Source organism: Melospiza melodia, chromosome 25, assembly GCF_035770615.1.
Source record: "Melospiza melodia melodia isolate bMelMel2 chromosome 25, bMelMel2.pri, whole genome shotgun sequence".
In the NCBI taxonomy this organism is placed as follows: Eukaryota; Metazoa; Chordata; class Aves; order Passeriformes; family Passerellidae; genus Melospiza; species Melospiza melodia.
The window spans coordinates 11,075,104-11,103,048 of NC_086218.1; the positions used below are offsets into that span (position 1 = coordinate 11,075,104).

At 57.5% G+C, this 27,945-nt stretch overlaps 1 protein-coding gene across 1 annotated transcript; it reads right to left on the reverse strand.

Annotated features, from left to right (window-relative positions):
* Window positions 1–418: 418 nt before the first annotated feature.
* On the reverse strand, window positions 419–27,692 carry LOC134429196 (transcriptional repressor p66-beta-like). The gene is made up of 11 exons (XM_063176314.1): window positions 27,553–27,692; window positions 12,485–12,814; window positions 10,292–10,421; window positions 9,521–9,652; window positions 9,277–9,408; window positions 8,446–8,616; window positions 7,203–7,518; window positions 6,305–6,507; window positions 5,034–5,144; window positions 4,333–4,450; window positions 419–3,474 (listed from the first exon to the last, which is right to left on the reverse strand). Exons 2-11 carry the CDS (start codon window positions 12,811–12,813, stop codon window positions 3,341–3,343), a joined length of 1,776 nt encoding a protein of 591 aa, XP_063032384.1. The 5' UTR covers window position 12,814; window positions 27,553–27,692; the 3' UTR covers window positions 419–3,340.
* Between the last annotated feature and the right edge of the window lie 253 nt (window positions 27,693–27,945).

Genomic DNA, 27,945 nt, shown 5'->3' on the forward strand with positions numbered 1-27,945 from the left:
GCGCAGGCGGGGTCGTTGGAGCCGTGTATTGTCGGGAAGCCAATCCAGAATAAAAACAGTGCAAATACAGGAACAGGGATCTGGGCCCCGCCGGGGGTCCCGGTGCCGCCCCGTGTGAAAGGCACAGAATTGGGGGGTGGAGCCCCCCGGCCCCCCCTCCTTGCACGGTTCATGTCACACACACGAGGGCACACGACACGGACGTGACACTTCCACAACACCAGGCGGGTCCTTCGGGAACCTTGGCCGGTTTTTCCGTCGTTTTTTTATCTTCTTTTTTCTTCTTTTTTTCCTTTTTTTTTTTTTTTTTGTTTTCTACACAATGTACAGGTTTGTTGTTTTTTGTTTTTTTTTTTTTCCTCGTCTTTTTTTTTTGGTTTGTTTTTTTTTTTTTTTTAAACCTTTTTTTGTCTTTTTTTTTTTTGCCTTTTTTTGCCTTTTTTTTTTTAATGTGTCAAGAAACAGCTCAAGTTTTATATACACGGATGAGTCCTGGTTATATCGGCAGCGAGAGCGGAAGCAAACGGGGGGCTGGGATTGGGGGAATTCGGGGTGGGAATTCGGGGTTTGGGAAATGGGAAATGCCTTTGGAGGAACCAAAAAAAATAAAAACAAACCCCCCCTCCCCCAAAACAGAAACCCCAAAAAAGCGTTTTCACAAGCGGATCTACCCCTAGCCGGAAAAAAAGCGGGAAAAATCCTCAAAAGTTTGGAGCTGGGAGGGGAAGGGGGGAATAAAAAAAGGGAATTTTCTGGGATATCACAGCCCTGGGGGCAGCAGGACGGGGGGGGAAAGGGGGGCAAGCCAAAAATAATAATAATTATAATAATAATAATAATAAAAATAGGGATAAACCTATGCTGGGGGGGGGGGTGGTGGGGAGGGGGCTGGACATGGATCCAAATTCCCCCCCTGGAATTCCGGGATTGGGGTGGGGGAACTGCCTGGGATCCCAGGAGGGGTTTGGGGGCAGTTCTGGGGTTGGGGGGGTTCATTTTTGGGGGGGTGGGAAATGCTCAGGAGCCCAGGAAAGGATTTGGGGCCATTTTGGGGTTGGGAATTTCCCCCCCTCCCCAATCCTGGGAATCACTTTTGGGATTTGGGGTCGATTTTGGGGGGTGGGAACTGCCCAGGACCCCCCAAAAGGGATTTGGGGTCGATTTTGGGGGGTGGGAACGGCCCAGGATCATTTCTGGGGAGGGGGGAACTGCCCGCAGCCCCCGGGGCTGAGACCCCCAAGGGGGGGGTGACAGGGTTGCCCCCCCCCCCAAATGTCATTTATAGCACCAAGAGTTGGGACCCCCCCCCCGTATTGCACTTGGGTTTGGGATTTTTTTCCAGGTTTTCACCATTTTTAAGGGTGAAAATCCCTTTTTTTAGGGTTTTTTAAATTTGTTTTCCTCAGCCCTGGGTGGGGGGGGCAGTGGCACTTGGGGGGTGGAGAGGGAATGACACCCCCCCCCTTAAAAAGTAACAGAAATCCCTAAAATAACCCAAAAATTCAGGTTTTAGCCCCAAAAACCCCATTTGTCAAAGTGCTCCCGGGGTGAGAAATCTGGGGAGGGAAATGGAAAATTGGGGGAAAATGGGAAAAGGAAAAAATGGGAAAATGGGGGGGGGAGCAGCTGGAAATGATCAAAGCCAACAGAAACACCCCAAAATTCTGAATATAAAACCCCATTAAAACCCCCCCAAAAATCAGAATAAACCCCATTTTTCCTTTGCCTCTGGGGGGTCCCGGGGGGATTTTGGGGGGTCCAACCCCCCCCAGGGTAAGTGCTCATTGAATGTGGGGAGGGGGCTGGAGAGGGGGGGACCCCTCCTCTAATTCAGGGTGGGGTGGGGTCCCCCCTAAAATATATGGGGGGGGGTCCCCTCCCTTTAAATCAGGGGTTGGGTCCCCCTGGTTTTGGGGTCGGGGGGATTTTGGGGGGATTTTGGGGGATTTGGGACCCCCCCAACTGGGGGAATTGCACGAGAGGAGCGGGAGAGGCTCAGAGTCAGGGAAAAAGGGGAATTGTGACCAAAATTCACCAAACCCACGGGAACTCGGGGCGGGGGAGCTCGGCAGGGCTGAAGTGCAAATCGAGATTTTTCTCGCGGCTCATTCCTCGCTTTGGGCCCTCCCCGACACCCCCAGGGGACACCGAGACCCCCCCAGTGCCACCCCCGGGGACAGGGGGACACCAGAGACCCCTCCCCACTATCAGTGCCACCGCTGTCACCCCCAGGGTGGCACACGGGGACCCCGGGGTGGCACAGAGGGACCCCCTTGCTGTCCCTTGGGGGACACGCTGGTGACACAGGTGCCATTGGTGACACGGGTGCCATTGGTGACACAGGTGCCATTGGTGACACAGGTGCCATCGGTGACCCCGGTGCCACCCCCGGGTGACAGAGGAGCCAGGGAGGGGTGAGAGCGGCTCTGGAGCATGCAGGGCTCGGGGACAGATGTGGGGACAGTTCAGGACAGGTCAGGGGTCACTCACCCGCCCTGGCCGCGCCGTCCGCTCCGGAGCCGCCGCGTCCCCAACGTGGGGACAGAGGGGACACCCCCGGGGGGTGGCACCTGGGGGGGGGTCTGGTCACCTCGAGGGGACATTGAGGGACCCCCGAGGGGTTCCTGGGGTGGCTCTGGCAGCGTTGTCACCCCTGGGGACATTGGGATTGGGGCTGGAGCCGAGGGATTGGGGTTGGGGTGTTCTGGGGAGGTGACACCCCAGGATTGGGGACAGGGGGAGGTGACACCCCTGGGATCACATCCAACAGGGATTTGTCCCCCCCCCTCTATGGGATCAGAGCATCCCCCCCAAACCAGCACAGGCCGCCCCCCAAAATCTCCCCCGGGGAAATGGGGAAGGTGCCCTTGCCAAAGTCTCTGGAAAAAGGGAGAAAAAAGCTTTAACCATCCATGGAGCCAAGGGAGGGGGGGCGAAAATAAGGAAAAAAGGGGCAAAAAACAAACCCACAACACAAGGGGGAAGCGGCGGCGTTACAAAACGAGCGGCGGGGCCGGGGCTGCTCCGGCCGGGGAACCGGGGGCAGTTCGGGCTGGGAGCACCGGGGGCAGGCGCCTCTGAAATGTTTCTTGCGTCTGGGTCGCTGTTTTTGTGTTGTTTTCGCTGTTTGTTTCTCTGCGGTTCTCGGTCTGATCTGTTGCGTTGTCCCCGGGAGGCGGCGGCGGCGGCGGCGCCCGGCCTGGTTCAGGTCAGCCCGGTTCAGCCCAGCCCGGTTTGGCCTGGTTCAGCCCGGTTCAGCCCAGCCCGGCTCAGCCCGGCTCAGCCCAGCCCGGTTTGGCCTGGTTCAGCCCGGCCCGGTCGGGGCTGCGGGGATCCGGGGCTATTTCTGCCCGCTGATGGACTGCGATATGGAGCGCGGCGGGATCATATCCAGCAGGTACTCCCGCTGCCGGTCCGCCAGGCTCGACGCTTTGTGGCCCCCGATGCCGGCGTTCAGGTACGCGATGTTCACCCCTGGGGACGGCACGGAAACCACGCTGAGCACGGGGAGCCCACAGAGCACAGGGATCCCACGGAAACCACTCTGAGCACAGGGAGCCCACAGAGCCCAGGGATCCCACAGAAACCACAGATCCCACACTGAGCCCAGGGATCCCACGGAAACCACGCTGAGCAGAGGGATCCCACAGAGCCCACGGAAACCACGCTGAGCACAGGGATCCTACAGAGCCCACGGAAACCACGCTGAGCACGGGGATCCCACAGAGCACAGGGATCCCACAGAGCCCACAGAAACCACACTGAGCACAGGGATCCCACAGAGCCCAGGGATCCCACAGAAATCACACTGAGCACAGGGATCCTACAGATCCCACGGAAACCACACTGAGCACAGGGATCCTACAGAGCCCACAGATATCCTACAGATCCCACTGAGCCCATGGAAATCACACTGAGCACAGAGAGCCCACTGATGATACAGAAATCACACTGAGCACACAGAAACCACACTGAGCACACTGATCCTACAGAGCCCACGGAAATCACACTGAGCCCATGGATCCCACAGACACCACAGACCCCATGGACCCCACAGATCCTCCAGTACTGCATGGATCCCAGGAATCCCATAGACCCCCTGGATCCCATGGATCACACAGCCCCACAGCCACCCTGAAAACCCCACGGGGCAGGAAGGGCCAGGATGGAGCTGGCACAGGGTGGGAATTCCCAAATTCTGCCCCAAAACCCAGTGGGCATGTCCCACACTGCTGATCCCATCCCATCCCACCCCACCCCACCCCACTCATCCCATCCCATCCCATTGTTCCCATCCCACCCCATCCCATCCCAGCCCCGTTCCCGCCGTACCTGGCATTCCCAGGAGCCCCCCGGCCACCGAGAGCTGCGGGGCCTGGGCGAAGTTGGAGAGCATGGAGCGGGCGGAGGTGGGGATGCCGCGCTGGAGGCTGCTCTGGGGCTGCGGGGCCTGCACACACGGACACACGGACACACGGACACGGGGTTGGGAGCGTGGGCACGGGGAGAACGGGCGGGCATTCCCCCATCCTGATGGGCACATCCTGCCCCATTCCAATGCACACATCCCGTCCCATCCCCATGGTCCCATCCCCATAAACCCATCCCATCCCTGTTAATCCATGATCCCATCCCATGGTCCTATCCTATTATCCCACAATCCCATCCCATTATCCCACGATCCCATCCCATTATCCCATCCATTATCCCATTAATCCCATCCCATGATCCCATCCTACTATCCCATGATCCCATGGTCCCATCCCACAATCCCACCCCATGATCCCACCATCTCATGATCCCATTAATCCCACCCCATGACTCCATTACCCCATGATCCCATCCCCATGACCCCACCCCATTAATCCCATCCCATTACCCCGTGACCTCATTGTTCCATGATCCCACAATCCCATTATCCCAGGATCCTACGATCCCATTACTCCATGATCCCATTACTCCATGACCCCATGCTCCCACCCCATTATCTCATCCCACAATCCCACCCTCTGATCCCACACCCCGTGTCCCACCTGCCGGAGCGTGTGGTGCCGCAGGATCCCGTCCTGTTTGCCCACGCTGGGCACGGCGGGCGCGGCCGTGGGGGACAGGGCAGCCTGCTGCTGCAGCCGCTGCTCGATCTCCTGTGGGACAGACAGACAGACAGACAGGGCAGTGACAGACAGCCATGGGACAGGGCAGCCTGCTGCTGCAGCCGCTGCTCGATCTCCTGTGGGACAGACAGACAGACAGACATGGCAGTGACAGACAGCCATGGGACAGGGCAGCCTGCTGCTGCAGCCGCTGCTCGATCTCCTGTGGGACAGACAGACAGACAGACATGGCAGTGACAGACAGCCATGGGACAGGGCAGCCTGCTGCTGCAGCCGCTGCTCGATCTCCTGTGGGACAGACAGACAGACAGACATGGGACAGACAGCCATGGGACAGGGCAGCCTGCTGCTGCAGCCGCTGCTCGATCTCCTGTGGACAGACAGACAGACAGACATGGCAGTGACAGACAGCCATGGGACAGGGCAGCCTGCTGCTGCAGCCGCTGCTCGATCTCCTGTGGGACAGACAGACAGACAGACAGGGCAATGACAGACAGCCATGGGAATACCACCCCTGGGAATGCCATCCTGTTTAATTCTTCTGGAATGCCAACCTGGCTGGGGTGGGATGAGTGGAATGGGATCAATGGGATGGGAACAGTGGGATCAATGGGATGAGATCAATGGGGTGGGATCAACGGGAACAATGGGATGGGATCAATGGGAACAATGATCCCATATCCAATGGGATGGAATAAATGGAGTGAGATCAATGGGAAAAATGGGATGGAATCAGTAGGATCAATGGGAAGAATGGGATGGGATCGATGGGAACAAAATGGGATGGGATCGATGGGAAGAATGGGATGGGATCAATGGGATGGGACCAATGGGAACAATGGGATGGGATCAATAGGAACAATGGGATGGGACCAATGGGATTGATGGGATCAATGGGATGGGAACAATGGGATGGGATCAATAGGAACAATGGGATGGGACCAATGGGAACAATGGGATGGGATCAATAGGAAACAATGGGATGGGATCAACAGGAACAATGGGATGGGACCAACGGGAACAATGGGATGGGATCAATAGGAAACAATGGGATGGGATCAATGGGAAGAATGGGATGGGACCAATGGGAACAATGGGATGGGGATAATGGAATGGGATGGGACAGAGTGGCTTGGGATGCTCTGGGATGGGATGAGCCATGGCAAAGGGGCACTCCCAGCCATCCCCACCTGCTCCTGCTGCAGGGCCTTGACGAAGGCGTTCTTGAGGCGATTCGTGTGCTCGGCCTTGAGCGCCTTCTTCTGGTTGGAGGTCTGGCACTGCTCGCACAGGATGCGCCCGCCCTTCTCCTGCTTCCAGTGCGGCGTGAAGTCGGTGCGGCACTGCGCGCACACGAACGGCTCCACGCGCGGCACCGCCGGGGCGCTCTTCCCTGGAACACACCCCGGCTCAGCACCCCCGCGGGATGCAGGGTTTCGGGCTAAAATCCCGAAAATCTCAACCGAAATCACCAAAAAAACTGGGCGGGAATAGTGAAAGTTATGGCTGAAATAATGGGAATTGGATGAAATCCTGCGAATGAGCCAAAAATCCCGCATCCAGAGAGAACCCAATGTTTCGGGGTGAAAGACTGAAAATCCTGACTGAAATCACCAAAAAAACTGAGGGGGAATATTGAAATTTTTGGCTGAAATCCTGCAGATCAGCCAAAAATCCTCCACCCAGCCAGAACCAGCCAAAAATCCCGCACCCAGTCTGAACCCAACATTTTGGGCTGAAAGCCTGAAAATCCTGACTGAAATCACCAAAAACTGGATGGATATACTGAAATTCTTGCCCGAAATACTGACATTTTGGCTGAAATCCCACAAATCACCCCAAATCCCGCGAATCATCCAAAATCCTGAAAAATTTCATTTAAAACCCCACAAATTTAGTCTGCGAACCCCTTAAAAACCTGCAAAAACCCACGCCAAACTTTCAATTTCCCCCCCCAACCCCCACCACCTCCTTCTCCAACCCTTCCAACCACCCCCAAAGCCCTAAACCCCACGATTCCCCCCCGAAACGCCCCAAATTACGCGTCAAACCCCCCCAAATCCCCTTTGGGGCGACCCCGGGCGTCACCTTGGCTGTCGATGACGCTCTGCACCACCTCCTCCAGCCCCACCATGTAGATGAACTCGCTGTTGGCGGCGCTGGGCAGGAAGTGCAGCAGCGGCGCCGGCGGCTTCGGGGGAGGGATCTCCAGCAGCGTCTTCTCCAGCTGCTTGCGCAGCGCCAGCTTGGCCGCGGCCTGCGAGTTGGCGGCGTCCGAGAGCGCGCTGGGGCTGGGGAGCGGGGACGACACGCGGGCCACCGAGCCCGGCTGCATGTGCGACGCGAGGTTCATGTAGATGGCGGAGGAGGACGAGCGCTGGCACGGCACCGACGAGCCCGACTGCTGTGGGGGAGAGGTATGGGGTCAGGTAGGGATTTGGGGTCACAGGGGGGTTTGGGGTCATGGTGGGGATTTGGGGTCACAGGGGGGTTTGGGGTCAGGTGGGGATTTGGGATCAGGGCAGGAATTTGGGATGTGAGGTTCATGTAGATGGCGGAGGAGGACGAGCAATGGCACGGCACCGATGAGCCCGACTGGTGTGGGAGAGATTTGGGGTCAGGTGGGGATTTGGGGTCACAGGGCAGGATTTGGGGTCAGGGTGAGGATTTGGGATCAGGGCAGGAATTTGGGATGTGAGGTTCATGTAGATGGCGGAGGAGGACGAGCGCTGGCACGGCACCGACGAGCCTGATTGCTGCGGGGGAGATTTGGGGTCACAGGGGGGTTTGAGATCACGTGGGGATTTGGGATCACGGTGGGGGGTTCGGAATCACAGTGGGGGATTTGGAATCAGGTGGGGATGTAGGATTGCTGGGAATGCCAGGCTCGCAGACCCCTGGAGCACCAGGAGAGGGTGGACACAAGGGCTGGGGAGTCCCAGGAATTATGGAGGGGAGGGTGAGTAGGGATGGGGGTCGTGCAAACTGGTACAAACTGGTGCAAACCGGTACAAACCGGTGCAAACTGGTACAAACCAGTGCCCAAACAAGTGCCCAAACCAGTGCTCAACCAGCCCCAACTACTGCCCAAATCACTGTCCAAACTGGTACAAACCGGTAAAAACTTAGTGCAAACTGGTACCAACCAGTGTCCAGGTAATCCAAACCAGTACCCAGGTAGCCCAAAGCAGTGAAAACCAGTCCAGACCAGTGCCCAACCAGCCCAAATAAGTGAAACTATCCCAAAGCAGTGCCCATGCTGCCCAAACCAGTGCGGACCAGCCCAAACCAGTGCCCAACCAGCCCAAACCAGCCCAAAGCAGCGACCCACCGGCTGGTAGTTGATGGCGGGGCTCATGCCGGGCGTGGAGCTGCGCACCAGGCCGGGTTTCTGGGGCCCGCGCTGGCCCTGGAGCTGCGCGGGGCTGGGGGCGATGACGCGCTGGGACATCAGCATGTGGGGCAGGGCTGAGCTGGCGGCCGAGCGGATCACGCTGTGGCCCTGGGGGGATCCAGGAGGAATCGGGGGTTAAATCACAGCAACCGGCTCGGGATGACCACAAACATCCCCCCAGAGCTCGGTGATAAAATCGGAGAAAAATGAGGGAAACCTGGAGCATTGATTTGCTGATCCATGGAGTTCCTGCTTATCCAGAATCCCATTAATCTTTAAGGCCCCAAATCCCTCATTTTTCCCCAAACTCTCCTGGATTCTATAGGATTGTGGACCTTTGCCCAGCTCAAGCTGTCATATCCCTGTTTCCCATGGCAGGCCCCAAACCCCTCATTTTTCCCCATACTCTCCTGCATTTTTGAGGATTGTAGCCCTTTTCCCCAGCTCACGCTGGCACATCCCTGTTTCCCATGGGAGGCTGGGATTGCTCCATGGTCAAGGAGAGCAGAAATCCATGGAGCAAACACTTCTCCTTTGGGAGCAGCAGGGAGGCTGCAGGCCTTGGAGAATTCCCACCATCCTCACCCCACTCTGGGACACTGGACATTCAGAAAATCATGGAATATCCATCTCCACAAGGATCACTGATTCTTAATTCCTGACAAACCCAAACCCAACCCCAAACACCGGGAATTGGAGGAAAAACCCCTCAGCTCAGTGTGCACCCACCAAAATCAGCATTTTCCAGGAAAACCCAGGAATTCTCACCTGTAATGTCCTTAAATTCTGTGGCTCCACGCCCTGAGCCCCGGGCCGGGTGGGGATCTTGGACAGGCCCTGCTGTCCCACGTGGGCGGGCGACGGCTGCACGATGGACGCGGCGTTCTGGACAACGGGGGTCTGGGGGGCACCAAGGACGGGATTTGCATTCCCAGGAGGGGATTCAGGGAATCCCACACGTGGGGTGGGGGCTCCGTGGGCACCCCTTATCCCAGCCATGCCCGGCCCTCACCTTCTGCACCACGTTCTCCTTCTGGAGCTGGCTCTGCCGCAGCTTCTTGAGGAGCACCAGCCGGGCCTCCTCCAGCCGCAGCTCGTCCCGGAGCTGCTTGATCAGCTGCTGCCTCTCCTCCAGGCTCTTCCCCTGGAAACCCCCACAAACCCAGCAGGACGTGAGCAAGGGAAAGGGGAAAGGTGAATCCAAGTGGGAATTGGGACCACAGGTGTGAGAACGGGGGGGCTGCACCTGGAACTGGCTGAGGAAGGCCCCAAATGCTTCATCCTCCCACAATACCCCAAATGCTTCATCTTTCCCCAAATGCTTCATCCCTCAATGCCCCAAAAGCTTCAACCCATCCCAATGCCCCAAAATGCTTCAATCCCTCCCCAAATGCTTCATCCCTCAATGCCCCAAATGCTTCATCCCTCCTTAATGTCCCAAAAGCTTCATCCCTCCCCAAATGCTTCATCCTCCCCCAAATGCTTCATCCTCCCCAATGCCCCAAATGCTTCATCCCTCCCCAATGCCCCAAATGTTTCATCCCTCCCCAAATGTTTCATCCCTCCTCAATGCCCGAAAATGCTTCACATCCCTCCCCAAACGCCTCATCCCTCCCCAATGCCCCAAACATTTCATCCCTCCCCAATGCCCCAAACATTTCATCCCTCCCCAATGCCCCAAACATTTCATCCCTCCCCAATGCCCCAAACATTTCATCCCTCCCCCAAACCCTTCACCCCCCTCATGCCGTGCCTTTCCAGGACGGAATTCCCGTGCCCTCACCTTGAACATCTCCAGGTTGGCCGCCTTGAGCCGCTCCTCCATGCGGGAGCTGGAGCGGGGGCTGGAGGCCTCGTTGTCCGACAGGACGATGATGTCCGGGGACGGCGTCAGCCTGCCCCGCTCCTGGTCACTGTGGGGACAGGAACCAGTGAGGCAGGAACTGGGGACCCCTCTGAGGCACAACTGGGCACTGGGGGAGGCACGGTGAGGCAGAAACTGGGATTGGGGAGCCCCAGTGAGGCAGGAATTGGGATTGGGGGAGCCCCAGTGAGGCAGGAATTGGGGATCTGGGATCTCCAGTGAGGCAGGAACTGGGGACTGGGGGAGGCACAGTGAGGCAGGAACTGGGATTGGGGAGCCCCAGGAATTGGGGAACCCCAGTGAGGCAAGAATTGGGGAAGCCCCAGTGAGGCAGGAATGTGGGATTTGGGGAGCCCCAGTGACCCAAGAATTTGGGATTTGGGGAGCCCCAGTGAGGCAGGAATTGGGGATCTGGGATCTCCAGTGAGGCAGGAACTGGGGACTGGGGAGCTTCAGTAAGGCAGGAATTGGGATTGGGGAGCCCCCAGGAATTGGGGAGCCCCAGTGAGGCAGGAATTGGGGATTTGGGGAGCGGAGCCCCAGTGAGGCAGGAATTTGGGAGCCCCAGTGAAGCAGAATTTGGGATTTGGGGAGCCCCAGTGAAGCAGGAATTTGGGGAGCCCCACTGAACCAGCAATGTGGGATTTTGGGAGCAGGATCCCCCTCGTTCCAGCACGGATCCAGAGCAGTGCAGCTCCCATGGACACCAGGAGGGAAGGAGTCCCTCAAATGCACTCCCTCCCTCCCCAGGGCTGCAGGGATACTCCAGGGATACTCCAGGGATACTCCAGGGATACTCCAGCCTGGAATCCTCACTGTGGTGGAGAAGGGGCTGAGCCCCCCTCCATTAACAGCACCACTCCAAGCCTATCCCAACCCAGATCTATTGGAAAAGCTCATTCCATGAAGGAAAACCTGCATGAATATCCATCTGATCCATGCCGGGATTGGGAAACCAAAGGAGCAGCAGGGCAAAGAAATAAAACCAAAAATCAGTGGTGGAGTCCAGCAGGATCCAGGTGGGACCATCCAGGCAAGGAGAGTCCAAGGAAAGCCCTTTGAGAGCCTGGGTTCCATCCCTGCTGCTGGAGAGCCTTGGAAAAGTGTGGGATAATCCATTGTGGAGGTGATTCCAGCTCCCTGGAAGGTCCCTGCACTGAGGGGACACCGTGGAATTTCTCATCCCAAACTCTGAGCACCCAGGAGGGAGCCCAGAGCCAATCCCAGCTCCCAGGTTTGGCTGCTCCAGGGCTGGGGAGATGCTCAGAGCTGGGATTGCTCCCAAACATTCCAGCTGCTTTTGTGGATATTCCAAAGCACCAGGGCTCCAGCAGAGAAATCCCAGAGCATCCCAAGGAGAAGGAGGCCGAGGCAAAGCAGGCTGAGTGCCAGGAGTTCCAATCTGGGTGGGATTTTCCTGGGTCAGGGCTGTCCCTCCTGCAGCTCCTGGGGATTGTTTTGAGGAGCATCCCAATAAATCCAGGCTGGATCACTGACATTCCACCAGGGGAACAAGGCAGAGCCAGAGTCCAAATCCAAGGAGTAAAACGGATCCATCCGTGAGGAATCACCAATTGTTGGGTTTCCCTTGTGCAGGGGAGAGCAGAATTCCAACAGAGTCACTGGAGAGCAGCCAGGGCCAGGGAGGCAGGCAGAGGTGAGGAGAGGTGGAGCACATTCCCAGGGAAAATCCAGGAAAATGAGACATTCCCAGCCTCAGTTCTCAACTCAGAGTGGAGCGTTCCCAGCATTCCCAGGGCTGATTTCCCGTGCCCATCCAAGTGTCCGTGTGTGACGCTGGTGCCCCGCTGGAACCCTCACATTGCACAACATCCAAGGAATTAATTCCGCTGAGGATGCAGCTCCTCACTCTGAGCAGGACCCTCCAGGGACACCTCCCACCGTCCCTGGCTCCTCCAGCCTGGCCTCAGACCCTTCCAGGGATGAGGAATCCACAAATCTCTGTAGCCACCTTCCCATCCCACCCACCCTCTGTCCATGGAAGCCATTCCCTCTCATGCCACCACGCCCAGCTCTCGGTGTCACCACAAGGGGCTCTCCGGGACCCCCCAAACCCCATTTCACCGCCACCCCGGAACTGCCAGCACCCACCTCCTCCTGGCGCTCATGTCCACGGGCTCGTCGTTGATGTTCTCCTTGCCCGGCCGGGCCGCGCCGCGCCCGTCGCCGTGGGGCCTCAGGCTCCCGTTGAGCTTCTCCTCGTAGCCCTTGATCCCGTCCGGCTTCACGGGCAGCTCGTGGGGCACCTCCAGCCCCGCCAGGTCCTTGCGCTTGAGCAGCGCCAGCATCTTCAGCCTCTCCATGGCCTCGTGGCCCTCCATCTTCAGCCTCTTGGCCAGCACGTCCTCGCGCTCCTCGGCCGGCTCCAGGCTCCGCTTGAGCAGGTTCAGGCGCAGCGCGTCCTCCGTCATGCGGTCCATCCTGAGGGACAGGGATGGGGACAGGTCAGTGACAAGGGGGCCAGGGAACCCCCCCGGGATCCCCCCCGAGCTCAGCTTGGGCTCCTCACAGAGCTCTGACCTCCTCATGGAGCTACAACATATGGGAGAGCTCCAATCTCCTCACGGAGCTCCAAACCCCTGGAGTGCTCTGATCTCCTCATGGAGCTCCAATCTCACAGAACCCTGAGACCCCTTGGAGACCTCCAATCTCACAGAGCTCCGACCCCTTGGAGAGCTCTGATCTCCTCACGGAGCTCCAACGCCTTAGAGAGCTCTGATCTCCTCATGGAGCTCCGACATCTGGGAGAGCTCCAATCTCACAGAGCTCCTATCTCTTGAAGACCTCCAATCTCACAGACCTCTGACCTCCTCACAGAGCTCTGATCTCCTCATGGAGCTCCAACCCCTTGGAGAGCTCCAATCCCACAGAGCTCCAACCCCACGGAGAGCTCTAATCTCCTCATGGAGCTCCAACCCCTTGGAGAGCTCTGACCTCCTCACAGATCTCCAACTCCCCAGTCCCCATCCAGGTCAGGAGTTGCCTCTGAAGCCCCTGCAGTCCCTGAGAACAGCACCACAAACCCTCCTTTGGGACTAAACCCCATGGATGGGGCTCAGCAAGGAAGGGGAGCTGGGATGAAGCCCCTGGAACGCCAGGAAATCCCCACCGTGCCTTCTCCAGGCAGGAATGCTCAGGCAGGTCCATCCCCGCCCTCCCACCTCAGCTCCAGGTGCAGGAATGCCCTCTGGAAAACAGGCAGGAGCCCATCCCAGCCCCATCCCAGGCCTGGAGCCCATCCCAGCCCCATCCCAGGCCTGGAGCCCATCCCAGCCCCATCCCAGGCCTGGAGCCCTTCCCAACCCCATCCCAGGCCTGGAGCCCATCCCAACCCCATCCCAGGCCTGGAGCCCATCCCAGCCCCATCCCAAGCCTGCTCCCAGGCTGATAAGGAACCAGCTCTGACAACAAAGAGCCAGGGGAGCTCCACCTGCAGAGCAGCTGGGCGAGGCCTTTCCCCGAGGAGCAGGGCTGGGGACCAGGACAAACACCTGGGGAATCAGGACAAACACCTGGGGACCAGGACAAACACCCGGGGACCAGGACAAACACCTGGGGAGTTGCTGGGAATTCCATGTGGCCGGCTGGGGAACAGGGAATTCCTTGCTCTGCAGGGAACAGAAAGTGTCCTGGGGAGCACCTGGAGCTGCTCCTCACCTGCCAGGAGCCGGCTCCCAGGAGTCACTCCTGGATAAACCCTTCCAGAGGGTACAGATCCCTGGAATGATGCACCTGCACATCGGCACGCGGGTTCAGTGCCACTGGAGACAGCGGGAGCACGAGGGCAGCAGGAAAACCCACGGAAATCCCAAATACGATCCCAAAAAACGCCGGACGGAGGAGCACCTGGGGCTCTGCCCTACCTGCTGATCCCGTCTCTCCGCACGTCTCCCAAATTTAGCCCGGCAAGCCGGGGCAGGCCGGGGCAGCCGCTGCCGCCCCCGCCCGCAGCAGTGACCCCGGGGGGAGCTCCAGACACCCGGGAGCGCCCGGAGCCGCGCCCGGCGCTGCCGCTGCAGCCTGTGCCAGACACGGGCACGGCAGAGCAGGAGGGGGAGAGATGCACAGGGGCAACATCCCATGGGATGGGAGCTCCCACGGACAGCTGAACTGAGCGTGGAGATGGGATCCAGCAGGGAGAGCCAGGATCTCCTGCTGCTCACAGCAAGGAGACAAGAGCAGGGAGAGGGAGAGACCCACAGGGGCAACATCCCATGGGATAGGAGCTCCCACGGACAGCTGAACTGAGCGTGGAGATGGGATCCAGCAGGGAGAGCCACGATCTCCTGCTGCTCACAGCAAGGAGACAGAGGAGGAGGAGGAGGGAGAGACCCACAGGAGCAACATCCCATGGGATGGGAGCTCCCACGGACAGCTGAACTGAGCGTGGAGATGGGATCCAGCAGGGAGAGCCAGGATCTCCTGCTGCTCACAGCAATGAGACAGAGGAGGGAGAGGGAGAGGTACACAGGAGCAACATCCCATGGGAGAGGAGCTCCCACGGACAGCTGAACTGAGCAGGGAGATGGGATGAACCAGGGAGAGCCAGGATCTCCTGCTCCAACATCCTGCTTGTCCCCTCCAGCATCCTGCAGATCTCCCCAGTCCTCTCCAGGGGGTGGAAGCATCCTGCAGGAATTCTGGAGATGCCCCCAGTCCCTGCTCCATCACCAAGGTGGTCTCCCAGTGCCCTCCCCTCTGGCAAAATCCCAACACATCCCAAGTGCCGTTACCGGGAATGGGGCCCAGCACTATTTAATCCGCTCCAGAGGTTCTCCAGGCTCAGCCAGATCCAATAAAAATTAAATGAGGCTTCGGATTCGGTGTTGAATGGGGCCCTGTGGCTGGAGGGGGAAGGGGAGGGTCCACTGGGAATTTCCAGAGCGCTGGGAGAGCTCCTGGTTCCATGCAGAAATCCACAGCAAAGAGCAGGAATGGCTCCAGGGCCGGGAACTGTCTGGAGGTCGGACAGGCTCCGGTCTCGGCACTTCCCAAACCGGATCATCCGGCCCTGCTGCCCTCGGGCACAGCCCCGGGTGATCAGCACATCCCAGGGAACAGCCTCTCCCTTCAGCTTCCACCTGAAAAATCCTCCTCGCTGGAAACAAACTCCCAAATGGTGGCAAAACCGATGGAAAACGGGAGCCGAACGCACGGCGTGGAATCCTGGCAGCCAAGAGTGCAGGGGCTGCAGGGTGGGATGGGCAGGGTGGGCTGCACAGACCTGGGGAGGCTTTCCAGGAATGCCAGGGTGCTGGCCAGGTCCTGGTGGCGATTCCCAGCCCTCTGTGGGTGCCGTCCCTGCATGGCACCACGCGCTCCCCGGCACGTTCCTCCTGCTCCACGGGGCCCGGCAGGACGGGTTTGGTGCACACAAACAAAGCAGCACCCCTTCTTCCTTCCAAGGAGGCTGGATGTGGTGCCCACAGGGGGAAATATCCAACACAAAAAAATAAATCCTCAGCGGGAGGATTTGAAAGGCTGGAACGAGTGAGTTGGGTCAAAAGAAGGAATATTCCAGAAGGAAGTGGGAATATCCAGGGAGAGATGAAATATCCTGGGATTTACCCGACGGAGTCCAGAACTTGGCAGCAGCAGGAGTTAACTCCAGCCAGGGTTTATCCAGGGAGGTCCCAGCTCCTTCCCAGCCTCCTTGGAGGGTTTTCCATTGGGTCAATCCCCTCGTTGGTCTTCCAGCCCCAGTTCCCAGCCTTGGAGCCTCCAGAGATCATGGAGGGGTTGTAATTCCTGATCCAGCACCAGGAATGGTCCCTGATCTGTCAGGAGCAATCCTTGATCCACGAGGAATGATCCTTGATCCACCAGGAGTGATCCCGGATCCATCATGAGGGATCCCCTGATCCAGCCCAGCTCCTGCTCTGCTCCTTAGGGAGCTTGGGTACTCCCAGGCAGAGGCAGCCTTGGGGGAACCAGAACATCCCCCAATTTCCATTTGGGGCTGGAATGCCGGAATTAATCCCAGGAGAGACCCAGAATCCAAACCCATCCCCAGAGCCAAGGTGCTGCAGCACCATCCTGGTCACTCCAAACCCAGTCATCACTCACATGTGAGACTGATGGAATAAAACCCATCCAAATCCCACAAAAGTCCCGTTTTCCTAGGATCAGGGAGTAGGAACTGGTGAGATCCAACTCACCTGGGCACACTCCTGTTCCCCAAATACCCCCTAAATCCCAGGATCTGGCATCAATCCTGGTCACTCCAAACCCAGACATCACTCAGATATATGAGACTGATGGAATAAAATCCATCAAAATTCCATTAAAGTCCAATTTCCCGGGATCAGGGCGCAAACCCAACGTGATCCCTGATGCCCATCCCTGGAGCCAAGGTGCTCTGAAAGGCTCCAGCACCATCCTGGTCACTCCAAACCCAGACATCACTCACATATCATGGAATAAAACCCATCCAAACCCCAATGAAGTCTCGTTTCCCCGGGATCAGGAATTGGTGAGATCCAACTCACCTGGGCACACTCCCGGTGCCCAAACCCCCCCAAATCCCAGGATCTGGTGTCAATCCCGGCCGATGCCATGGGGATTCCACAGGGCTGGCAGCTCATCCGGAGCCACCCGGCCCCAGCCCTGCTCCGGGGGCTCCGGTCCCGTCTGGGCTCGGCCCATCCCGACGCCGCCGTCAAACGCGCGTTCGTTCGGCACGGCACACAAAATGGCTGGCTCCCAGGGCCGGCATTCCCAGGGAACGCCAGGAAAAGGATAATCACCTAAAAAGGTAATTAGGATTTAACGGCGCGGCGGCGGCAGCGGGATCGGGAAGGGGAAAAGAACAAAAACCCTGCGGCTCCCGAGGCTGCTGCTCCGGGAATGCCCGGCAGGAATCCCGAGCAGGTACGGGAGGGTGAGGGCGGCTCACGGGGATTTTCTCCGGAGCAGGAGGAGCACCGGGATTAAAGGAACGGCAGAGAAGCCCCAAAAACGATCCCAGAGCCGTCCCAGAAGGGACATGGCTGCTCCCGGCAGGGAACGGGAATACGAGGAAAGATTTGGGCAGGGATGGGAGTGGGCACTGGGATGTGGCAGGGTGGGAATTCCTACAGAGCAAACTGCTCCAGGAGTCCTGCTGCTGTTCCTGGATCCCAGCACGGGGACACCGCTCCCTGCCCCTGGATCCCCTGATTCCAGATCTCCCAGACCCTGGATCTCCTGGATTTCACATCTCCCAGACCCTGGATCCCCCCAATTCCAAATCTCTCACACCCTGGATCCCCCCAGTTCCCGATCTCCCACATTCCAGATCTCCCAGATCCCGGATCTCTTGGATTCTGGATCTCCCAGACCCTGGATCTCTTGGATTCCAGATCTCTCAGATCCTGGATCTCTCAGATTCCAGATCCCCTAGATTCTGGATCTTCCAGACCCTGGATCTCTTGGATTCCAGATCTCTCAGACCCTGGATCTCTCAGATTCCAGATCTCCCAGACCCTGGATTCCCCCAGTTCCAAATCCCCCAGACCCTGGATCTCCTGGATTCCAGATCAGCGCCCCCAGCTCGGGATGTCCTCACATTCTGCAGCTCCGGGTCAAGTACAAAACTAACAATGGGAAGCAGGAAAAGCAGGAAAGGAGGAAAATCCTCCCTCCCCAAAGTGCTTCCCTTCCCTAAGTTTGTGCTCTTGTCCAACTCCACTTCTCGGCAGCAGGGAATGCCAGGGCCGGGTCCAGCACCACGAACCTCACACCTCATCCCACCCCAGGATTTTGGGATGTGTGAGGAGAGCAGGAACTCCAGAAACTGCTTTATGCCCTGAAATGGGGAGGGGGGAAAGACCCCAAAACTCCACAAACTCTTAAAGAGAGATAAAAATTCCAGCACATCTGCCTGGGACGGCCCGCTTAGGGAAAATGCAGCTGGGAACAGAAAATCCAATAAAAAGCGCTGGGATGGGGGGCGGGGGGAGGAGGGAGCGCCCGGCCCCCTCCCCATCCGGGATGACGCAGACTTCCCAGGCTCCCTTATATAACAACGCTTCCCGATTTCCTCGACTGCGGGCGCTGCCTTTGTGCGGCGCGGCGGGGCCATCGATCACCAATGCGCGGCCCGATCGATCGTTCGATCGATCGCCGGGGGCAGGGGAGGGGTGACACCGGTGCCGGGCATTGTTACTGCCGGGGCTTTCGGGATTTTTGTCACCCCCCCGTGCAGGCGGCGGCGGGGAGGGTGGGATGGGAGAATTCCAGGGGAATAGCGATGGTGGGGAAAGGGGGGAGGGAAGCGAGAAGGGAATCACGGATCCGCTCCGACAGCAAACCGGCGCTCCTTCCCTCCTTAAAACACTCCCTTCCAGACACAAAATAAAACCACAATAAAAACAAAAAAAACAAAAAAAAAAAAAAAAAATTAAAAATCAGCTTCAGGAAGCCTTTTGCGCGCATTGCCTGCCAAACCCGGCACGGCGTGACGGATACTCACAGGTCCGGTACTCCCGCTGCTGCTGCTGCCGCCTCGGGCTGCCCGGAACGCGGGGGAGGAGCGGGGGCAGGAGCGGGAGCGGGGGGCGGCCGGGGCCGGGCCGGGCCCCGCGCTCCATCGGAGCCGCCGCAGCCGCAGCCGGAGCCGGAGCCGCGCTCCGAGCGGGCCCTTCCCTGCCAATCATGCGCGTTCTGTTTTATTAAACAAAAGAAAAGGGGGGATGCTGACTTTTTCCCATGATGCCTCGCGGGGGCAGGGAAAAAGAGAAGGGAGAGGAGGAAAAAAAAAAAAAAAAAAAAAAAAGGGAATTAAAAAAAAAAAAAATTTGAATGAAAAAAAAAATTTAAAAAGAAAAAAAATAAAATAAAAATTCCGGTCGTGAGCGGTTTGGCGCTTCCCGACATGGAACTGGCTCTGGATTTTTTTCTTTTATGAGGGGGGGGGGGGTGTTTGATTTTCGCTGGGATTTCGGCCGCCCCCTCCCCCGCTGCTGGCCCCCCGCCAAACTTTGTCTTCATTCATGGAAGCTCCTTCCCTCCCCTGGAATTTTAACTCTCTCCCTCCCAAAAAGGAGCCCCGGGGCCGCCGGGAGCCGCCCCTCCCAGCGCCCAAACAGCGCGGAGCGGCCTCGGGATGGCCGGGCCCGGGGCACGGAGAGGGTCCCCAGGGGCCCCGGAATGTGCCCAGGGAATGTGCCCAGACATCCCAGGGATTGTGCCCAGGGATCCCAGGGAATGAGCCCAGGGATGGTGCCCAGGGATCCAGGAATGTGCCCAGGGAATGTGCCCAGACATCCCGGGAATCCCAGGGAATGTGCCCAGGGATCCCAGGGAATGAGCCCAGGGATCCAGGAATCTGCCCAGAGAATGTGCCCAGGGATGTGGATGAAGATGCCACAGAAGATGCCAAGGAAGACGCCAGGAAGACACCGAGGGATGCCAACGACGACGCCAAAATCCCCAAAAAGGCACCGAGGGAAGGGGCAGGAGGAGATGCTGAGGGATGGCAGGGAGATGCCAAAGGGTCCCAGCAAGGAGCACAGGGAGCAGGGGCAGAGCCCCGAGGAGATGCTGAGCATTCCCTGGGAACATGCCCTGGAGATGCCAAGGCCTGGGAGATGCCACCTGCGGGCTGGCCCTGCAGAAGGAGCATCCAGAGTGATTCTGGCTGTCCCAAACGCCCTGATCCAATTCCAGAGGAGCCCAAATCCCACTGTGGATCCCCAGGGCTGAGGGTGTCCCAGCAGGAACAGGATGGGGACAAACTTGGGGCCACGTTAAGGAATTAACGAGAGCTTGGAGCATTCACCACATGGGAAATCCAGGAGATGGAGAATCCCAGGGAAAGGAAAACATGGTTTTAAACCAAAACACGGGAGTTTAAAACACAGTTTTAAACCAAAACACGGGAGATTGAGCCTGGATATTTGGGATTCCTCAGCCAGAGGAACAGCCCTGTCCTCACTCCAGCCCTCCCTGGCACAGATCACCCCGGGAATCCGGGGCTGCCCCATCCCTGCAAGTGCTCAAGGCCAGGCTGGACAGGGCTTGGAGCAGATGGAAAATGTCAGATCCCCCCAAAACACCCCGATAATCCCCGACATCCAGGGCCCTGTTCCACCCCCGAGCTGTGGGAGCCTGGGAATTCCAGCACTGGAACCCCCCAGTTTGCCTTTATTGGATAAAATGGAACAATTTGGTTTCCAAAGGGGGAAAGGATTAATTAGCTTTAATTGCATGCTCGTTTCCATGGATTTATCAGCTAATGAGGGGGTGGGATGGGCCCGGGGATGATTTATTCCAGGCTGTGTCCATGGAAAACGCAGAGGGCACAGGAGAGCAGCAAATTCCTTCATTTCTCCATTTCCCTGGATTTTCAGCACCTGTTTCCATCCTCCCCCTTCTCCTCGGGCCCTTCCATCCCTGTCTGGGCTGGGTGGGGATTTGGGAAGGGATGAAATCCCTCCCTGCTCCTGCCCCGACCTTCCCAATGATCCTCCCAGCCAGGATGGGCAAAGGAGGCACTCAAACATCACTGAACTGGATTTGGGCTTTTTCCCTGGGGATCCACTCCCTGGGAGCTCCTGTTTCCTGAAAAGGCCTTTGGGAAGCCTGACCAGAGCTCCTTTTATCCCAAAGGATCCCTGGAGCTTCCTCCCCACTGGGAAAACAAAACCAGAATTCCTGGATGCAATTCCCTCCTCCCAAACGACAGCACCTGGAATTGGAGCCATCCATCCCAGGCTGGCTTCAGGCTGACACTGTGTAACCAGGAGGAGATTCTGGGAAAACTGGAGGATGGTTAAGCAGGGAAAGGGATGATTTTCCCCCAATTTTGCCATTCAATGGGAATCCAAAAGCTTCCTGATCTGCAGGGAAGGCCTCGCTCAAGGAGCTCCCACCACAAACCCAACACAACCAAAGGATTGCCAGGATAGGACTGGGGGAAGGTGGGAATCCACGATCCCATTGCCAGGGATTCATCCCAATCCCAGCTGGATTAACCCCTCAGAAAATGTCCTTTGTCTGATGGGAATTCAGGATTCCCATCCCAATGCACAGCAGAGCCATCCCCACCCACACCCAGCAGCTCCAACTTCCCAGCCCAGCACTTCCAGATAAAACCAGCAAATTTTGGGTTCTGGAATTCCCTCAACCTTCCATTGAGGCCATTCCTTATGGATTCATCCCAATCCCAGCTGGGTTAACCCCTCAGAAAATGTCCTTTGTCTGATGGGAATTCAGGATTCCCATCCCAATGCACAGCAGAGCCATCCCCACCCACACCCAGCAGCCCCAACTTCCCAGGTAAAACCAGCAAATTTTGGGTTCTGGAATTCCCTCAACCTTCCACTGGGGCCATTCCTTGGAAAAGCAGGAAGCCACGATCCCATTCCCATGGATTCATCCCAATCCCAGCTGGGTTAACCCCTCCTTTGTCTGATGGAAATTCAGGATTCCCATCCCAATGCACACAGAGCCATTTGCACCCACATCCAGCAGCCCCAACTTCCCAGTAAAACCAGCAAATTTTGGGTTCTGGAATTCCTCAGCCTTCCACTGGGGCCATTCCAATTCCATGCAAGGAACAAACCCAGCCGTGGCAATGCCCCCGTGGCACAAGGAGCTGTTGGGATTTCTCAGGGCTCACAGATTTGATTGGAATCCAGGATTTAATAAAGAGGAAAATCCAAGCTTGGATTTTTTTTTTTTTCCCAAGCAGAAAGTTTGGAGTTACCCAAGGAGAACAACGGGATAATTTTGGAATTCCCTGGAATTCTGTGTCCTTTGCCCTCAGAATCCCTCAGCGCCGGGATGTGTTTGAGGAGCAGGGAAATTCCTTACGGAGCTCCTCCACCTGCACCCCAGCTGCAACTGGGAGCAAACTGGGAGCAAACTGGGAGCAGCTGAGATTCCCAACCCTTCCTCCAGCCAAGGACCAACCCCTGGAGCACCAAAAATCCCCCGGGAGCCCTGGATCCTGTGGCAAACAGCCCAGGCAGGTTTTCCACCAGGCCCTCCCGAAAATCCAGATTGGGGAGCACACCTGGGGCTCTGCTCCTGGAGTTTGGGGGATTTCAGGCAGATTTTGGGGCATTTCAGGCGGATTTTGGGGAATTTCAGGCGGATTTTGAGGAATTTCAGGTAAATTTTGGGGGATTTCGGGCGGATTTTGGGGAATTTCGGGTGGAGTTTGAGGAATTTCAGGTGGAGTTTGGGGAATTTCAGGCCAATTTTGGGGGATTTCAGGCCAATTTTGGAGGATTTTGGGTGGATTTTGGAGAATTTCAGGCGGAGTTTGGGGGATTTCAGGTGGAGTTTGAGGAATTTCAGGCGGATTTTGGGGAATTTCAGGCCAATTTTGGGAATTTCCTGCGGGGAAAGCACGAATGAACACTGGGATGGGTGACAGGAGCAGCCTCCCCCTCCCACAGGCTCTGGCTCAGTCTCACCCCATAAATCCCGGGGTTCACACATCCATCTCCTGGGACCCCACGGCAATGAACCCCACATTTTACTGGGGATCAAACACCCAGGGCATGGGGAACCCCCACAAACCCAACTCCTGCCACCCCCTCCGCCCCAAAACGGGGCAATGTTGGGGTTCAGCCCCAGAGCCCCACTCGGGGATGGAGTCTCTGCAGCAGGACGGACACCATGGATGGATGGATGGAGGGATGGAGGGATGGATGTACAGATGGATGGATGATGGATGGATGATGGATGGATGGATGGATGATGGATGGATGATGGATGGATGGACGGACGGATGGACGGATGGATGGATGATGGATGGATGGATGATGGATGGATGATGGATGGATGGATGGATGGATGGATGATGGATGGATGGATGATGGATGGATGGATGGATGGATGATGGATGGATGGATGGATGATGGACGGATGGATGGATGATGGATGGATGGATGATGGATGGATGGACGGACGGATGGATGGATGGATGGATGATGGATGGATGGATGGATGGATGGATGGATGGATGATGGATGATGGATGGATGGATGGATGGATGGATGATGGATGAATGGATGGATGGATGGATGGATGATGGATGGATGGATGGATGATGGATGGATGGATGATGGATGGATGGATGATGGATGGATGGATGGATGGATGGATGATGGATGGATGGATGGATGATGGATGGATGGATGGATGGATGGATGATGGATGGATGATGGATGGATGGATGGATGATGGATGGATGGATGGATGGATGATGGATGGATGGATGATGGATGGATGGATGGATGGATGGATGGATGATGGATGGATGGATGGATGGATGATGGATGGATGATGGATGGATGGATGGATGATGGATGGATGGATGATGGATGGATGGATGGATGGATGGACGGATGGATGATGGATGGATGATGGATGGATGGATGGATGGATGATGGATGGATGGATGGATGGATGGATGGATGATGGATGGATGATGGATGGATGATGGATGGATGGATGGATGATGGATGATGGATGGATGATGGATGGATGGATGATGGATGATGGATGGATGGATGATGGATGGATGGATGGATGATGGATGGATGGATGGATGGATGATGGATGGATGGATGATGGACGGATGATGGATGGATGGATGATGGATGGATGGATGGGGGAGCACCCCTGAAACCCAACCCCGGCTCCTCGGGGCTATTCTGGGTTTGGCAGCGCCGCTCCCAAACCTCCCCGAGGATTCCAGGGCTGGGGCTGCTCGCGCAGGGCTCAGGAATGTTCCAGATGCCACCAGCACAAATTCCATCCAAGGGGCGCTAAGGGAACCCGGGGGTCTGAGGGGATGAGTCCCTTCCCCATCCTGAACCTGCCAGCGCTGGGAAGGGCCAAGCTCAGGGGAAAATCGGGGGATAAAAAAAGAAAAATTAAAAAAAAATAATAATTTTAAAAAATTTAAAAAATTAAAATAAAGAAAAATAATAAGAAAATTAATGAAAAAGAAAAAAAATTTAAAAAAATTTTAAAAAGTAAAAGAAAAAATTAAAATAAAAATAAAGAAAAAAAAAGAAAATAAAAAGAAAAAGAAAAAAGGAAAAATAAAAAGAGAAAGAAAAAAGAAAAAAATATATGGATCCAACCCCACCAAATCCCAGCCCAATACTGGATTTCCAGCAGGGATTCCCTATGGAAACTCCATTGCACCCCAACAGGAATTGCAGCATCCTGGATGTCCCAAATCCTGGGAGATGGATGGAGGCAGTGCCAGGAATGGTGCCAGGGGAAGGTGGCACCCAGATCCCAAAGGATCAGAGCATGGAGCCACCATGGAGACCTTGGATGGATCCAACCCCACCGAATCCCAGCCCAGCCCTGCATTCCCAGCAGGAATGGAGTTCTCCCTATGCAAACTCCACTGCACCCCAAGAACAACCTCAGCATGGGGGATGTCCCAAATCCTAGGAGATGGATGGAGGCAGTGCCAGCCTCGTGACCAGGAACGGTGCCAGGAGAAGGTGGCACCGAGATCCCAAAGGATCAGAGCACGGAACCACCCCAGATGGATCCCAGCAGCTCCAACCCCACCGAATCCCAGCCCAGCCCTGCATTCCCAGCAGGGATTCCCCATGGAAGCTCCACTGCACCCCAACGCCACGCGGATCTTGGGGGATGTCCCAGATCCTGGCACGCGCCAGGGTCTCTCAGATTGGGCACCCCCCAGCCCTTAAAACGCCAGAAATTCCCCCAAAACCGCGGCTGCCTCCTCAGCCCCAGCCCCCAGGCGGGAGCAGCGAGGAACAGGAGTCAAATCCTCCCACACTCCTGCCAGGAGGAGCTGCTCCCATTGCCGAGCTCCCCCTTCCTCCTCCTCCTCCTCCTCCTCCTCCCGCCCGGCAGCGGCCGAGGAAGCTCCAAAAAAAAAAAAAAATCAAATGGATGTTAAAATTAAAAAATGAAATAAAATAAATCAGAAACGCTCGGGAAAAGCCAATGGATCCCGGCTCTTCCTCCTTGCTCCCAGATTCCCAAATCTCCTCCTCCTCCTCCTCCTCAGTTCCCGGCAAGCCACCCCCTCCCCCCGCCATCACAGATCCCTCTCCAGGCTCCAAAGCGCCCAAAATCGCCTCGATTTGGGGAATCTGGGCAAGGAGGAACCCTCAAATGCTGGGAGGGGAAACCCTCAATCCCTGCGAGGAGGAACCCTCTGGATCCGTGCTGGGAGAGGACCCAGCTGCCCAGAACGGGTGAGGAGGGGTCCGCGCCCCCTCCCAGCCCGGGCGGGGATGGCCAAGTTTCCCAAATTGGGGGGGGGGGGAGCAGGAAAAGAGGGAGAATCCCGCGGGGAGGAAATCCGGGATGCGGCCGGGAAACGGCGCGGGAAGGAACCGGGCACCGGGAGCGGCCCCGGAGCCCGCACGGAACAAAGCGGGGCTCGAGGGGGCGATCCGGGGGGCTCCGGGATCCGCACCCCTCAATCCCACCGGGAACAGTGCCCGGGGGATTGCCCGGAGCGCCCCCAAACGGCCCAGGATGAGCCCCAAAACCCCTGAGCTCTGATCCCCAAAATCCCTGAGAGCTGCTCCCCAAAATCCCTGAGCTCTGCTCCCCAAAACCCCTGAGAGCTGCTCCCCAAAATCCCTGAGAGCTGCTCCCCAAAATCCCTGAGAGCTGCTCCCCAAAACCCCTGAGAGCTGCTCCCCAAAATCCCTGAGAGCTGCTCCCCAAAATCCCAGAGAGCTGCTCCCCAAAATCCCTGAGAGCAGCTCCCCAAAACCCCTGAGAGCTGCTCCCCAAAATCCCTGAGAGCTGCTCCCCAAAATCCCTCAGCTCTGCTCCCCAAAATCCCTGAGCTTTGCTCCCCAAAACCCCTGAGAGCTGCTCCCCAAAATCCCTGAAAGCAGCTCCCCAAAACCCCTGAGAGCTGCTCCCCAAAATCCCTGAGTGCTGTCCCCCTAAATACCTCAGTTCTGTTCCCCCCAAAATCCCTCAGCTCTGCATGCCAAAAATCCCTGAGAGCTGCTCCCCAAAATCCCTCAGCTCTGCTCCCCAAATCCCTGAGCGCTGCCCCCCAAAATCTCTGAGCATTACCCCCAAATCTGAGCTCTGCCCCCCAAAATCCCTGAGAGCTGCTCCCCAAAATCCCTGGGAGCTGCTCCCCAAAATCCCTGAGCTTTGCTCCCCAAAATCCCTGAGAGCTGCTCCCCAAAATCCCTCAGCTCTACACGCCAAAAATCCCTGAGAGCTGCTCCCCAAAATCCCTCAGCTCTACACGCCAAAAATCCCTGAGCGCTGCCCCCCAAAATCCCTGAAAGCTGCCCCCCAAAATCTCTGAGCATTACCCCCAAATCTGAGCTCTGTCCCCCAAAATCCTTGAGCTGTGCTCCCCAAATCTGAGCTTTGCTCCCCAGAATCCTTGAGCATTACACCCAAAATCCCTCAGCTCTGCACCCCCTGAGAGCTGCCCCCAAAAATCCCTGAGCTCTGCTCCCCAAAATTCCTCAGCTCTGCCCCCCCAAATCCATCTGCTTTGCGCCCCTAAAAATCTCTCGGGCTCTGCCCCCACCAACCCGTCAGGCTGCGCCCCAAATCTGAGCTCAGCGCCCCCACAAATCCCTGAGCTCTGCACTCCCAAATCTCTGAGATCTGCTCCCCAAAATCCGAGCTATTGTCCCCCCAAGATCTGTGTGCTTTGTGACCCCAATTCCTCCGGCTCTGCTCCCCAAAATCCCTCAGCTCTGCTCCCCAAAATCCCTCGGCTCTGGCCCCCAAATCCCTGAGTGCTGCTCCCCAAATCTCTCAGCTCTGGTCCCCCAAAATCCCTGGGCTCTGCTCCACCACATCAGAGCTCTGCTCCAAATCCGAGCTCTGCTTCCCCAAATCCGAGCTCTTCTCCTCAAATCCCAGCTCTGCCCCCCAAATCCGAGCTCTGCCCCCCAAATCCGAGCTCCGCCGCCGCCCAACCCCTCGGGCTCTGCCCCCCAAACCCGAGCCCCGCGCCCCCAAGGCCCAGCCCAGCCCGCCCGCAACCCCTCGGGCTCTGCCTGCAGCCCTCAGCCCCCAAAATCCCCCTGAGCCCCCCAAAAAATCCACTCTCAGCCCCCCAAAATCCGCCCGACCCCCCAAAATCCCCCTCAGCCCCGGTTCTCGCCCCCCCCCCCAGCCAGGCCCTGCCCCGCCCCCGCCGGGCCCGGCCCCGCCGCCCCCGCGGGCCTCACCTGGCTCGGGGGTCGCGGGGGGTCTCGGCGGGTTCCCGGCGGTTCCCGGTGGGTTCCGGACGGTTCCCGGTGGCTCCCGGCGGATGCCGGCGGGTCCCGGGCGGTCCCGGGGGTCCCGGGCCGGGCGGGCGGAGCAGACGCGGCCGCCGCCGAGCGCAACCGGCACCACCACAAACAATGCCGCTGATTGGCCGCCGCCGCCGCCGCGCCCGCCCCGCCTCCCGACCCCAGCCGCGACGCCCATTGGTGCGGCGTGCAGACTGGCACGAGATCTCACCAATGGAATCGCTGCTATCCTCTCTTATCCCGCCTGCCAGCTTTCACTGGATGTCTCGGCAATGATTGACGCCGCGCTGCACCAATGGGAACGCGCCGAGCTTCCCCGCGGGGCGC